We start from the raw sequence: 14,464 nt of genomic DNA, 5'->3' as shown, positions 1-14,464 counted from the left end.
CAACCAATCAAATTCTAGCTATATCTTTGTAGAATGTACTAAATAAATGATAGCTAGAATCTGATTGAATTTTCAAACCCGCCGGAAAACTCTCAGCTTGATACATTTACCCCCAGGTTTTAGTGATTTTTTTTATTGCAATAAATCTATTGCTTTACTTTCGAACGCCATTTGCCTGAATGACTAATAAGGACCTTAGAAGGTACTGGGTAGGCTTCCCTAGCCTAAGAAGGCACCCGTGGGTGGCCAGCCAGAGTGACGTGGGTAAAACTGGCCCAGAAAACCAGGTATCTTCACACCCTGTAACAGAGTATACAATAGGGGTGATTTACAACACTACATAAATGCAGTCCTGCAGCGCAAATGCTGCTTTGTGACATCATATGCCTATCTTTATGTGATGCGTCCATTTATAGGTAAACATACGGATTAGTGCAGTGGTTCCCAAACTTTTGCCGTTCGCAGCACCCTTTAGAGTCTCCAAATTTTTTCAAGGCACCCCTCCAATATAATTATTGAGCAGTCCTGTTTTAGAAGTAGTTGGGTCAAAAAATTGTAATAAGTATTTAGGTCAGGACAGATATACTTATTTAGTTGTATGCAAAAATGCCCCCTCTGCATCCAGACACTCTGCCCCCTCTGCATCCAGACACTCTGCCCCCTCTGCATCCAGACACACTGCCCTCTCTCACGCTGTCCCCCTCCTCTGCCCCGCTGTCACTCTCCTGCTGTCACCCTCCTCTGCCCCGCTGTCACTCTCCTGCTGTCACCCTCCTCTGCCCCGCTGTCATTCTCCTGCTGTCACCCTCCTCTGCCCCGCTGTCACTCTCCTGCTGTCACCCTCCTCTGCCTCTTCTCTGCCCCGCTGTCACCCTCCTCTGCCTCTTCTCTGCCCCGCTGTCACTCTCCTACTGTCACCCTCCTCTGCCTCTTCTCTGCCCCGCTGTCACCCTCCTCTGCCTCTTCTCTGCCCCGCTGTCACTCTCCTGCTGTCACCCTCCTCTGCCTCTTTTCTGCTCCGCTGTCACTCTCCTGCTGTCACCCTCCTCTGCCCCGCTGTCACTCTCCTGCTGTCACCCTCCTCTGCCCCGCTGTCACGATCTCTCTAACTTCTCTGCCGCGGGCCAGCCATATAAAAAAAAAAAAAAAAAGAAAGAACACAGTAACTTACCAATCCGCCGGGACCCAGCAGCCTCCTCTCTCCCGCAGTAGCTGTCACTGAATATCGACGTCAGTGACAGCTGCTGCCGGAGAGAGGAGTCTACTGGTCCCGGCGCCCGGCGGATTGGTAAGTTACTGTGTTCTTTCTTTTTTTTTTTTATATGGCTGGCCTGCGGCACCCCAGTGACAGCACCGCGGCACCCCTGAGAGCCGCGGCGCACAGTTCGGGAACCGCCGGATTAGTGCATCACGGTGACTTGCATCCAGGTTCCAGGATGGAATATTTAAATAAGCTTCAGGGGGCAGTAATTGCACATTTTGGGTGGGCAAAATGATGTTGCTTTTACACATTCTTGTAGGTGTCGGTAGTCAGCCTATACACTGAGAGGGAAGGCGTTTAGCCCCAGCTAGAAGCATTATATGCATGGAAAGCACATTTAGACGTACAATTCTAGCAACGGAAGAGAAACATTAAAATATACAATTGTGACATATAAAATGAAGACAATAACAATGTTATCTTACTCCTATGAGTTACCGTAGACTCAAATAATGCAGTCACTGGTGTAAAACAGTAGGCTGTTCATGTTGTGCATTTGAATTTTATTCACGGTAAATAATTTGAATAATTTTCACCAAATATTGGCACTCTGTCTGGCATACAAGTAAAATAGCCATTGTGAATTACTGCAGGCAGCAGGAAGTGGCTGTGCATAAATAATCCTATTGTACATTTATACCAAGTGTCACCCAATAGCCAAGGCCAAATCAGGATTCTGAATGAATGGGTATAGTACTTACCTGACTGATACATGCACACAATTTACCATTTATTCGCTGCAAGAGACTTCCAATGCTGGGACCATTTGAGTGCATCAAGGTTATTTTGTGATTTTTTTTAATTTAATTCTATACCTTTGGAGTTGTTTACTTATATATTTATGGATTTTTGTGGATTAATTATGAAAATTATTCTTATTTTAGTTATGCATAGTTTTCAATGTAAAGGAGCTTATTTATATTCATTACTAATTATACATCATAATAAGTCCTATTTATTCATTATACTACTTGCACTTCATATTGACTAGTGCAATTGTACTATTATATTACTTTACCTGCTTTATTAATCTAGATGAAATGTTTAACATTCTGTCAACAACTTGATTCCTGATCTTTTTCACATTTTAAGGTTTCCTAAAATATTTATTGTTAAGTATGGGGATGAGAGTTTGACATGAATAGTTTCTTAACTAAGGATAACTTTCAAGAACGTACTTATACAAGTATATTTAAAGCTGTAACACCACCTAGTAAAAGTGGTAGTACAACCACCCCAGCCCAGCCGAAGCCCAGGCAGCTGTTGCATGTAGAACTGGCAAATTCATTTTATTAACCAACCAAGAGGGAGGGAGAAACAATCACGAGCCACACTTTAACTGTGGCTTGTGATTGGTCCTCCCACTCACCACTCTAGTTCTAAATGCAAATTAGCGTCTCCAGGAGGTAGAACATGTACCTTTAAGAATGTACCTTTAAGAATGTACCTATGCATGTACCTTTAAGAATGTAAGCACTTTCCCACAGATTTCGGTTTGGCATTACTGCATAATCAAAACAATCACACAAGCATTAAAATACACATTTTATTTCTTAATCATTTTTAAAATAAAACTCTTTTGGCAGACAAAGTTAAATTGAATGTTTCATCACATGACATGCTCAGTTTTAAAAAGTTAGATTAGTACTGGTAAAAATATTCCACATCAATTCTGTATAAAAACACCATTTGTTTAAAGCTGTAATGCCTTATACCATATCTGACCTCTTGTGCTAATCGCTTGTAACCCTGTGTGTCAGTGTACAGTGCCGGAAACAGGTAAACACGACAGCATATACTGAATAAAGTGCTATTCATTTGGAAACAACATACATGTATGTCTGGGTTGGGGCACAAATAAAATATTAAATTGATAAATATGAATGTCAATTATTTCCCTGCACACAAAAGTGTTTAAAAACATTTGGTCCGTCAGCCCAGGGGGAGGTAAATAGGTTAAGCTTAGACATTCTTTTTAGGAAACTCACTTATTTTTTTATATGTTCTTTTTTATTATATCCAAATGCCCTTTACCTTTGTATATTAAATCTAAAATTTAATAAGTATTGTCCTTGATACTCTAACAAATCCATTAACCTTTTATGAAGAGTATTGCTTGACCGTGTTAACCCTTTGTATGCTGGTGTGTGAATTGTCAATCCAGTTTGACTAACAAGCCTAGTGTCTGCCAGCATGTACATTTGTGTAACAAGAGGTTTTATATGTTAACCCTTTGATTGCTGGTGTGTGCATTGCTAACCTGTGTGTAACAAGGAGCATAGTGTATGCCAGTATAGTGGGGTCCTATTGCCCTTATTCCATAGGTGGTGGTAGATCATAGGTGTGTATGCATGGGAGATCACTGTTTAGGGGCGATTCAGAAAATCTGTAACCTGTGTGATTAGTGAGTGAAAGATTGAGTGCTGGAATCGTGCGTAACCCCTTATAGTAAACCACCCAAAATCATGGACGCTGGGAGCATGTTCCTGACAATGTACATTTACATACATGTATATTTTAGGTTTTCTACTTTAACACTGTACAATAGAATATTGTGTTGCTTAAACTGACCTCAAATGAATGGATGAAGAACTCAAGTAGCATTGCTAGACAATGGCGTAAAAATATATATATAAAAAAAAATCATTGTTTACTAATTGTGGTTGGTGTATAGATCTCTGCTTATATTTTAAATATACACTGATGACATGCTATCACACAGGTGGTTTCCACTGTTGCGAGTCATGTTTAATGAAAGTCGCTCAGTAAGAAAATCTCTGCATAAAAACAAATACAATTTGCTGTGCACCTGTCAGATGAGAGGTAAGGGCGCTCTGTACCTGCGTTCAGTCACAGCAGAGAACTTTTTAAGCAATTTTTTCTGCCAGCATTAAAACTGCTCTGAAATACTGGAGGGTTTTTCACTAGCTGGTTTCCTGCCCAGAGAGATATTCTTGAGTGACAGTAGCCATGAGCATGACAGCACAACAATATGGGAAGGAGTTACGCTGCTTAGAAAGGGCAAACATCTAGAGTATATAGTAAAAAAATACATGGACAAGTAAGGTTTCTTCAAACACACATTTTGTTAAAAATTCCAGTGGCACCCCGATTTGTAGATGTAAGCACCATTATCTTTATGTTATACTGGTCAGCTCACCATACATGACTGAAACCATTGTGACTAAATATTTACAATTTAAAATAAATAAAAAAATAACATTTCTTTTTCCCTTGCACAACTTGAATACAGGTTTGATGCATAGGCATGTAAAAAACATACATGCTTTGGATGTGTATATAGGATATTAAATGCACTTTCACCTGAGGTTTTAGGAGCACATTTTTACATGTTACTGTGGGGTTTTACTTAAGATATTTCCATTGAGAATAAAAGTCTAACTATCAGCCTAGCTACATCCTACAGGAGGAGCTGCATCCTAGAGCACGTGTAACAGTAGTAAATAAAGTTGGGAGAGCAATGTAACATTGCACCTTGTGACATATGAACTTGGGTTCAGTAGACATAAAACTGTACGTTCCCCTGACACGTCACATGCTAGAGGAAGCTGTCAGACATGGATGGTGTGTGCTTCAGTCAGACGTTTGATTAGGAACATTTTGTCTCTGCTCTCCTGAAAAGAACAAACATAGAACACTATTTAGCCATTTACAGTTACAGTAACCTGCTAGAAAACACAAGCAATGTGTCAGTAATTACTACAATGTAATCATACAGATTGTCCAGGTCTGTAGCATGGGGTATTCCCATTAATGGTAAAACATTTCCTGCAGTTTCCAGGCTGCAGGACCTTTTCATAGCCTGTGGGTGGCCGGTTTTATCACAGATTCAAGTGAACAAGTTCACGTCCACAGGATGTACATGTATCATACACACACCAATACATTTAGTCATAATCATGATGCATGTTATAATCAAAGGACGCTTTGGGCCATAAAAACTCAACGTAAAAATGACTATGTTTATGGATTAGTGAAAGCTCTAATTTGCACCTTGTTTGTGCAACACGCCCAAAGGTTTTACAATCATCGGCCTCAGCATTACAGAGGATTACATAATACAGCAAATAAACGGTTCCACCTCCAGTGTCACTAGTAGATCATATTCTTACCATGACCAGATGTTCCTGCAGCTGCTCCACCACCCTCTTGTGGGCGCCTGACAGTGCGATGAAGTAGAACATAACCAGACTGCAGGAAGAGAGAATAATATCTGAGCATTAAACAGATCAATACCTTACCATTAGTTATCATTAAGGCCAATATATCAGTTATTTGGATTACCATCCATCCTTGTTGGGGCTTTAAAGATCCTAACTAGTGCTACAACATTCTACATAGGGTCTGTGTCTACTTTCTCTAATGACTGGCAGAGCTGACCTGAAGGAGCCATTGCTGGAATTTAGTATTCAGCAAAGGTTGGGATATTAAACACGTATAACTTATATAAGCTTTGTAGCTGAACAATTTCCTTAAGAATTATAGTATAATTTGTGGCTAAAAGAGGGGGAACCATCAATTTCTATTTGAGCTGTTGCATGGACCAAATGTGACAGTGCTTATGGAGGGCTGGAATTGCCTGGTGCGATTACCCATGTAATTAATCACTAGAATAATCAGGAAATGACAAATACAAAGCTCTAGAAACACAGTTTACAGCCTGCATCAATGTATTCTGCAGTGCAAGATGCCTGGAATAGGTGGTAACAGCCCATTAAAAGGAAACATTCAGCTGGCTGCAGCAAAGGTACAGTAGTCTGTTCTATGCTTGGGACATTGCATTCACAAGTCAGGGCTGCACTTATGCCAGAATAAGAGATTAAAATGAAAGAATTGAAAACAGAACAAAAACCCCTAAAACGAGGTCTAATGATGTATGATTTCAGGGCATCAGGTCCAAACACACTTTTCAGGCAGAATAAGCATACATACAAATTAAGAAGCTTTCTGAAAACTCACCATGACAGCAGAAAAAATGGAACGGCAAAGGATTCTGATGAAATGACATAAATAGTCTTCTTTAGGCCTTCTGGAAACTGGTCCACAGTGCTTGGAATGATTTGCCAGGACGTGTTATAGTTAAGAAATGGACCACATGCTTTAGAAGCTGGTATTCTGCAGATGGAAACAAACATATGCATTCTGCTTCCAATATGAGTGTATGCAGAGACAGGTCTAAGTGAGAGCCCTACTTACTGTGCAATGCCAAATCCCACAGGTATGCAGGCGAGGACCAGGCCAATCAGTAGTATCACCTGGAAGAAGAAATTGGAGCTGGAGGCACGGAAAGGCCTAGTAGCCGGTCTACAGTTTTCCATCAGAGTGATCTGAAAAAAACACACACGTCCCCATTTATTCATTGATGCACCACAGAAGGGTACTCTGAACAATTCTTCACCTGGATAAAAATAAGCTTCATGCATAAAGATGTACCTTTTTGATATAAAATATAATGTAGTACTTTATAGCTGCTATGGCTGGAAGAAGTGGAGAATAGAAGGTTCCAATCCAGCAGATTGTCTGTCCATACACAATCTCCAAAACATTCTGAGGGATCACAAACTCCTGCTGGCCCCACCACTGAACTGGTTTCCATTGACAATAGGTGACCAGCAACCTGAAAGACAGAAAATTATAAATAAATAATAGAATATACCACAAGTAAACTATTCCTAGGCACTTCTATACCAAAAACTGATCTTTATCCTTCAATATTACAAGTCCGTTCCTTACAGGAGGGAAGTGCCAAATTCCTCAATAGGAACCCATACTAACCCAAACAGAGTACAAAGTAATATAGGTAAAGCAATTAACAATGATAATTAAAATAATATAATCTGGTGAGTATGGCAGAAATATACACAAATGCTCCTTGCTATACAGAAAAACCCACATTCAAGGTATATAATAAACTACACTATAGTAAACCCTCAAAGACAAAATGATCTAAACAAGAGGGCTACAACTGCACTATTTATGGGGATATAGACATGTTGATCATCCACTTTCTATACTAAAGTCACACTTTATAATCAGTAATTATATAGTGTCATAATATGTGAATACTCCTATATACAGGTTCAATCAGACAGATATAAAGACCGTTAATAACTTGTACCAATAAAGCTATTAGATGTTTATGACTCACAGATTAATATAAGTATGATCCATTCTCCTATATACAGGATGAATCAGATGGATTTAAAGTGTCTGTAACCTCTTTCACACCAAAATCCCGGGTAAGACACGGGATAATGAACACAGCTTCAAGCCGTGTTGAAACCCAAACACTGCACTTTGCACCCAGGTATATTAATTGGTGCTCTGTTTGGTTTAGTTACAGACAGAGAACACTGGTTATCTGCAAATTCTTGACCACAAGAGCCTCTGAAGAGTTTGCGCAGTCTTTAGGTTTAGCGCCACACTAATCAATCTATCGGTCCATATGTTCTAAATAATCACTGACATAACTCTGTGACTAATCACAACATGTATTGTTGAATCAGTGTAGGTACAATAAATCTATGAGGATCACTTCTACAACTAATGAGGTTAAAAAAAGGTTTAGCTACAAGATATGTCTTACCAGATTTATAGTCATTAGGTTGAAAATAAGGGTATCAAAATCAGACATGCAATGCCTAGCAGCTAGGAAGAGCTCCCTTCACAAGAACTAACATTCCCAACATGAAAAGTCATGGAACTGGCACCTTGTAACATATAGTACACATCAGTAATCATAACCAAGACATGCTATGCACTAAAATGTAATGACACATGATCAGTCACAATATAATCCTGTACCATATGGTACAATCTGCTCATCTTTACAGATATGTGTGAGCTAAACAAACCACTTTTCTTTACAAATTACTTTATGAAGCATTAGACATTTATACTTATTATATTCTCTTTAATGAGTTGTCTAATCTTCCTGCTAATCGACCTTCAAGACTAATAAGACTAATGGTTTCAGCACAGTTATCGGATAATTGCTGGGTTCATAAAATATGTTAAGTAAAATTTTAGTGTACCTATAGAAGCAGTATATTAGCAGTTAAGGAAAACAGTTCTGGAATATGTTCATAAACAGGAATACAACCTCTGATTCTCAGCTCTGAGCAATTATCTGCCCAGCTTTATAACTAGTGTCATAAGTTATATGACCAGGTTGCAGTGTGTACCGGATGGGAGACTGCTCCTCAGTACATACAGTATACACTCATTTTAAAGTCAAAGTGTTCTTGCAATCATCATTATTAGCAATATTAATATATTCTACAAATTATTTTGTATTTTGTCAACTTTTTACTACCTCTAGCTTGTATTTTACCTAAAGATGGTTTGCAAGGCTATCACAATAGCCAAACACTATGGAAAATGCCTTAGTTTCCGGATAGTCACATGAGAAGCAGATTTATCAGTGGACATTCTGATCTGAACATTATATTATAAGTAGGTAGGTCATTCTATTGCTTGACAGTATAGTTTTGAGGCATACTTACTTCCTTGGAAATTCAATAAAAACAGTCATTGCCACAATTATTAAAAAGTCAAAGATCATAAGCTTGTACATTTCTTGTCCAACTCGTGACTCCCAACACTGTAAAAGCAAGACAAAAATAAACAGTCAGTGGTTCTAAACAATCTTGATAGTAAATATACTATTTTTCCTGTCAACAAAATAGTGTAACATTTTCCTAAGACATTTAGCAGTATATTAGCCTTTGTACACAAGGGAGGGAAGGAGAGGGAGAGAGCGGGGGAGAGAAAGAATTAAGAAAAAGGTAAGAGTTTTTGTCCTTTAAGAGGGTATTAAAGCGATAAACAAAATTTCCTTCCAAACTAAAATTAATTAGTAGAATACATAAAAATGTAAAGGATATGTGGTAGCATTCTTAGCATACTGCAAAAGCAAATATCACAAGGGAAAGTTGGCTTACCGGGTAGTCTTTATAGTTGTATCCACAAGACTGGCAGTTCTGGTTTGAACACGAAGTGATTTTAGTCCATAAAGAGATAAGCAGTATAGCAATGCTAGCCAACCGCACGAACACACACCTAGAAGGCACAGTGTTTCAGATCAAGCAACTCCGTATACTATATTGCTTTCTCTATTGTAAATGGTTGTGTTACACAATGTGATTTGTATACTTTGCCTTTCACTCACTCACTATAAAAACTAAATGAGCTACTCTTATCCTATATCTATTATATTAAATAGCAATATATGCTGCAACATGGCCGCATATGCTATATCAGAGCAGGGTGCAAGGGTAAAGATCCCATACTAAGCATCTCTTGTAGTCATGCTGTGAAAGTCAACTAATTGGATGAAGTCGCTTCAAATTAATAACCATCGATTTAACTGAATTTATCTGACAATATGCAAATAGCACGCTATGGTGTGTAAAGGCGTATTACGCAACAACACTAGCGAACAATTCTACATACATTTACTCTCTCACATTCATTTGTAAATAGTTCACCTTAATAAAGTTCCAGCACATTGTCCTTTATAATCATATGTAATAGATTTAATAGTTTAATATAATAATGTTAAAACCACCTTATTGATATATAAGGTTCAGGATATAGAAAATGTATCATGTTTAGTGTCATCCTGATCCACTTTTTACCATCAGACATCTGCTACAGTCGGCTAAGCGATCGCACCTTGCGTATGCTAGTTATGGATGATAAAGGATTAATGCTCAGAATGATATGGTGTTTGAAATGCTAATAGACTGGTTTGAAACAGTATTTCGGCGGGAAGACACGTAGGCAGCTGTTGGAGAGTTGACCCCCATCCTTGGAGAGCATCGTTTGAACCGACCTATGACCTGTATTATACTGGACTGTCCTAAATCCTGAACCAATGGAAAAACGCCATGACATCACCACTGTTTTTATGTACCACAAACTATATAAATCAGGCACTGAGACCATCATTCAGTCTACATTGACCACAGGCTTCAGGACTGAATGACTGTATGCTGGATCCAGTGCGCTGCATCTATATCGGCTGTACTTTATTTTATTCAGTTGTTATTTGTTACATCTTGCTATTAAATCTCTTTGTGCATTGAAACCACATTGATCGCAGCGGACAATAATTATTGATAGCGACTAAGCAAACATAATAATGCTTAGCCCTTAACCTCGCCCTCTGTTTAGCCCGTTTCCCCGCACTCGTGCCTAGCCCGTTTCCCCGCACTCGTGTTTAGCCCTTTAACCAAGTGACATTTTGTGATCACAATTATGATTGTTTTGCTTTTAATCAGCAACCAGTGAATAATGCATTAATTTATTGTCAAATTTAACAGAGTGATCAGATTGAAGTACATTGAGATTTTCTATATTATAACAGACACTCCCAACAACTCCCAGTTTAGATCTCCAGTGAAAAATAACCTTTTACTGGTGGTATGCCATGAAAACAGCAAGAAGAGTTACACTTGTACCTACCTGATCAGTGTAAAGCGGATTTCAAAAGCTGGTGCATAATCTTCATATTGTACTATAGCTTCAAAGATGATCGGAGTGATAATGTTGGCTATGGTAATTACAATAGATGGTAGATATTCCACCAGCAGGCTCAGTCTGTCTGTTTTTTGAGGGCTCATCTGAAAAGACAGCAGAAAAAAAAAAAGATACAGATTGTGTGTTTGTGTAAAAAACAAGTACCAACTGCTATAGATTCCATATTACACAGGGCCGTCTCATCCTGGTCTCGATGTATTCATTCTAAAAGTCTCATTAGTGCTTGGCATACCCACTTTAGTTAAATTGGCCACAAACCATTGTCACAGCATGCATATCCCCAAAACTAACAACGCCGATAGTAACAACGCCGATAGTAATCCGAGACAGGACCAGGTGTATCCAGCATTGTAAGTTAGCCCTGAATGTCTCTTATTAGGGAGAACTTTAAAAGGGTAACTGTGATCGGTTATAGATGCTGCATGATATAGATATGTATAATTAGGTAGTGGTGCTTCATTGTAACCTGTTATCTCACTTGTGAGCTGTGAGAGCACTGAAAGATTGGAACAAATAAAAGACTTTCTTCATTAAAGATACTGAAGTATCTTGAATTTAGGGTAAATAAGAAACCCTGAAACTTACAGAAACATGACTGCAATGTCTAGAAACAGGATCAGTACATGGAGCAATTCAAAATTAACATAACCGATAGAAAAAGGTTGAATTCAATTTTGCAACATTAGCAACAGGGCACTACCATACATTTTAAAGCAGAGTTGGCCAGCATGTTTGGAAACAAAAAAACGAAGGACAAATAAAAAAGTAAAAACTGCTGCTGTTCAGTAATAATGCCATACACACTTACAGTTCATGATCACCAAGTGCCCCCACTTACATTCACTGCGAGGAGCAATGCTAAGACAATTTATATAGGAAGGAGATGCCCGGGATAATTTTTAAATGTAATTGATATATTTAGTATTTCAGATAGTACATTTATTGATGTCTGTCACCTCCTTTCTTTTCAGACCTCTGTCCCATGGTCACACTCCCAGTTACATTATACCACTGGCACCATGCCACTTATTTTGAGGGGGCATTATCCAGAGCTGAATTAAGATTAAATCAAGCCCTGGGCATGGTAGTAAGTTGGGGGCCTCCCCCTCCATCAATAAACAGGCACATTACAAACCAAACCCAGCCGCCACTGCACAAACCCCTCCCAAGTACACTGTACAGATCCTGCCAACCTGCCTTATCTAATGAGAAGGGGCGCTACTGGAACGGAAAGTCTCTCTTGTGCCCAGAACCGCCACACGACAAGAGTGGTAATTACATGGAGGTCCCAGGCTGAAGAGAGACATTGTCAGCGTCTGAAATGACTAAAAAGCCCCAAACTGTTTACCCATCAGCATTTAGCCCAGGCGGAAGAGGTGCCATAGTAATGGTATTTGTGGTAACAGATGTACATGTCACTTCCACTCATCCCCAATTGTAATTGCGCAAGATGTCCCCTCTACTGTCCTCTTATGCTACCTCTATTAATTTGCCACTGGGATTATAATATTATACAATGAGAAAAGGGAATTATGTGGCAGAGAGAAAAAGAATGTTAGTTTGTGAGCCCAGCTTGTCCGCAATAACCCCGATAGTGTGTGTGATTTATAGACTTGCCCTTTGCCAGAGCTGCTGCAGTCTACGTAAATAGACCTTTCCCTTTAAAACATACTTCATTCAAAAATCATGTACTTTGTGACTTTTCTTTCTAAATAATCTGATACAAGAGTAATGCCCGGTCTGACACATGCAGAGTATTTCTATCCATTAACCTCCAACATACACATACTTCAATATGTGGTCTTTTCCAGGCTCTTCAGATACATAGATCTAATGATGGTACTTAGCAAATTAGCAGCATACAAATTTCCTGCGATTAATGACTGGATAAAGCAATGTTTTCAGTTACTGTAAATTACAGTGTTTAATCATTTTGAGGGGAACATTCTATAAAATTACATGGACTTTGCTTGCTAACGATAGGTTTAGCATGAACAAAACCTTAGCTTTAGAAGGAGGAAATAAACTGCTCAGATAGTTTCTATTCAGAGCATGAAACATTTTAGATTACTCAATTGATTCTCCTGGACTGATACTCACAGCACTGGTATGTTCCTGCGAATAGGCTGTAGCCAAGTAGATTGCATAAAAGCAGCCACCTAACACGGCAATGACAATGATATTCAGAAATAACCGCAAGATATAGATTCTAATGGTTTCTCCTCGTGTCCGCTTCTCTTTCCTTTGCCGTATTCTTTCGTCTGCTAGGTCTGTCTGTGAGCACAACAAAGGTCCATTGATATTTAATAGACATAACACATATGTTGTTTAACTATCTGTAGTTATGTACATCAAACGAAGTGTTATTGACATGTTCCTAGGAAGATGAAATCTACTATACATGCAGAGTATATTGGTATTAGTTACAGTATGTTTCAGCACCTACAATGATTTACACTAATTAATGACACTAAATGATCCCATTATATGTGTAATAAGTGGAATACTTCCAGTTGGAGGTACCCTATAAGTATGGTAAAAGGATACCTGTGTCGTAACATCTATAACATATAGGCCTATTTGCAACTTTTCTACCATTGGCTTATCACACGGCTTGTAATTTAGCCCACTACATGTGGCCTAGTTGGACACAGATCCATTCTCTTGGCATTCATGTCGTACAATTGGATTTGCTGGTTTATAGCCCCAATAATCTTTAAAAAACTGGAGCAGTAGAGGATGGGGGAGGAGGGGTTGTGAGGGGCAGGATATGACCTTTGCCTTAACAGAACATGAGTTTGATTCCCGACCATGGCCTTATGTCTGGAGTTTGTATGTTCTCCCCGTGTTTGCGTGGGTTTCCTCCAAGTGCCCGGTTTCCTCCCACACTCCAAGAACATACTTGTAGGTTAATTGACTGCTATTAAAAAAAAATATTGACTTTAGTCTCTGTCAGTGTCTGTGTGTGCATGTTAGGGAATTTAGACTGTAAGCTCCAATGGGGCAGGGACTGATGTGATTTCAAATAACTGTGTGTGAATCATCTATCTAGAACACCCAGAAACAAGGTCCTTACAATGCTAAAAATGTACATTGATACAGCAAGTCTTGTTTATTTAGTCTTTTCATTCTGCATGTTTATGGCGCCAGACATGTCATCATACAACATAAAACAAAGCTTTAGCGATTGTTTGAATATCACCATCTATAAATGGCATGTAAGCTCTACAGGTCATGGTGTTTCTAAAATCCTAAGTAATACCTCTGGTCTCTTAGCAGATATTGTTCATTTAAAAGGTCAAGCAGTATTCCTTCCTCCGGTGGCTTAAGAAATGTAAAAATACTGGTTCTATTCATATCAGCAGTGAACACTGCACAGCGATGACACAGGGAGTAGACTATGTGGCATCAGGTAACTCACTTTTAACTCGTGCTGTACACTGCTGTGCTTCAGACGTGCGTAGTACTGGTCTGTAATACAGAAATCCCAGCCTGCAAATATTTTATTACAGTAAGTCTGAAACCGATCTTCATCATTCACCAGACTCTGTTTAAAGCCTTCTACTGCCCTGGAAAGAAAATGTAATAACAAAAAATTCAAAATCCACACATAGAAATTAATTTCACCCATGCTTAAAG

At 38.9% G+C, this 14,464-nt stretch overlaps 1 protein-coding gene across 1 annotated transcript in view; it reads right to left on the bottom strand.

The window, feature by feature from the left end:
• Positions 1-2,793: 2,793 nt before the first annotated feature.
• TMC7 (transmembrane channel like 7) overlaps positions 2,794-14,464 on the bottom strand; it is a 42,237-nt gene continuing 30,566 nt past the window's right edge. Inside the window, exons 7-16 of the mRNA XM_075179739.1 lie at positions 14,247-14,394; positions 12,926-13,099; positions 10,751-10,908; positions 9,226-9,343; positions 8,788-8,885; positions 6,716-6,899; positions 6,479-6,609; positions 6,242-6,397; positions 5,395-5,473; positions 2,794-4,896 (exon numbers count right to left, since the gene is read on the bottom strand). Coding sequence (XP_075035840.1) covers positions 4,834-4,896; positions 5,395-5,473; positions 6,242-6,397; positions 6,479-6,609; positions 6,716-6,899; positions 8,788-8,885; positions 9,226-9,343; positions 10,751-10,908; positions 12,926-13,099; positions 14,247-14,394 — 1,309 coding nt within the window. The 3' untranslated portion in view covers positions 2,794-4,833. The remainder of the gene's footprint in view (positions 4,897-5,394; positions 5,474-6,241; positions 6,398-6,478; positions 6,610-6,715; positions 6,900-8,787; positions 8,886-9,225; positions 9,344-10,750; positions 10,909-12,925; positions 13,100-14,246; positions 14,395-14,464) is intronic.

The sequence above is a fragment of the Mixophyes fleayi genome, chromosome 7 (genome assembly GCF_038048845.1).
Source record: "Mixophyes fleayi isolate aMixFle1 chromosome 7, aMixFle1.hap1, whole genome shotgun sequence".
In the NCBI taxonomy this organism is placed as follows: domain Eukaryota; kingdom Metazoa; phylum Chordata; class Amphibia; order Anura; family Limnodynastidae; genus Mixophyes; species Mixophyes fleayi.
The sequence above is the reverse complement of the archived record's forward strand: the minus strand, read 5'-3'. Positions and strand labels throughout refer to the sequence as shown.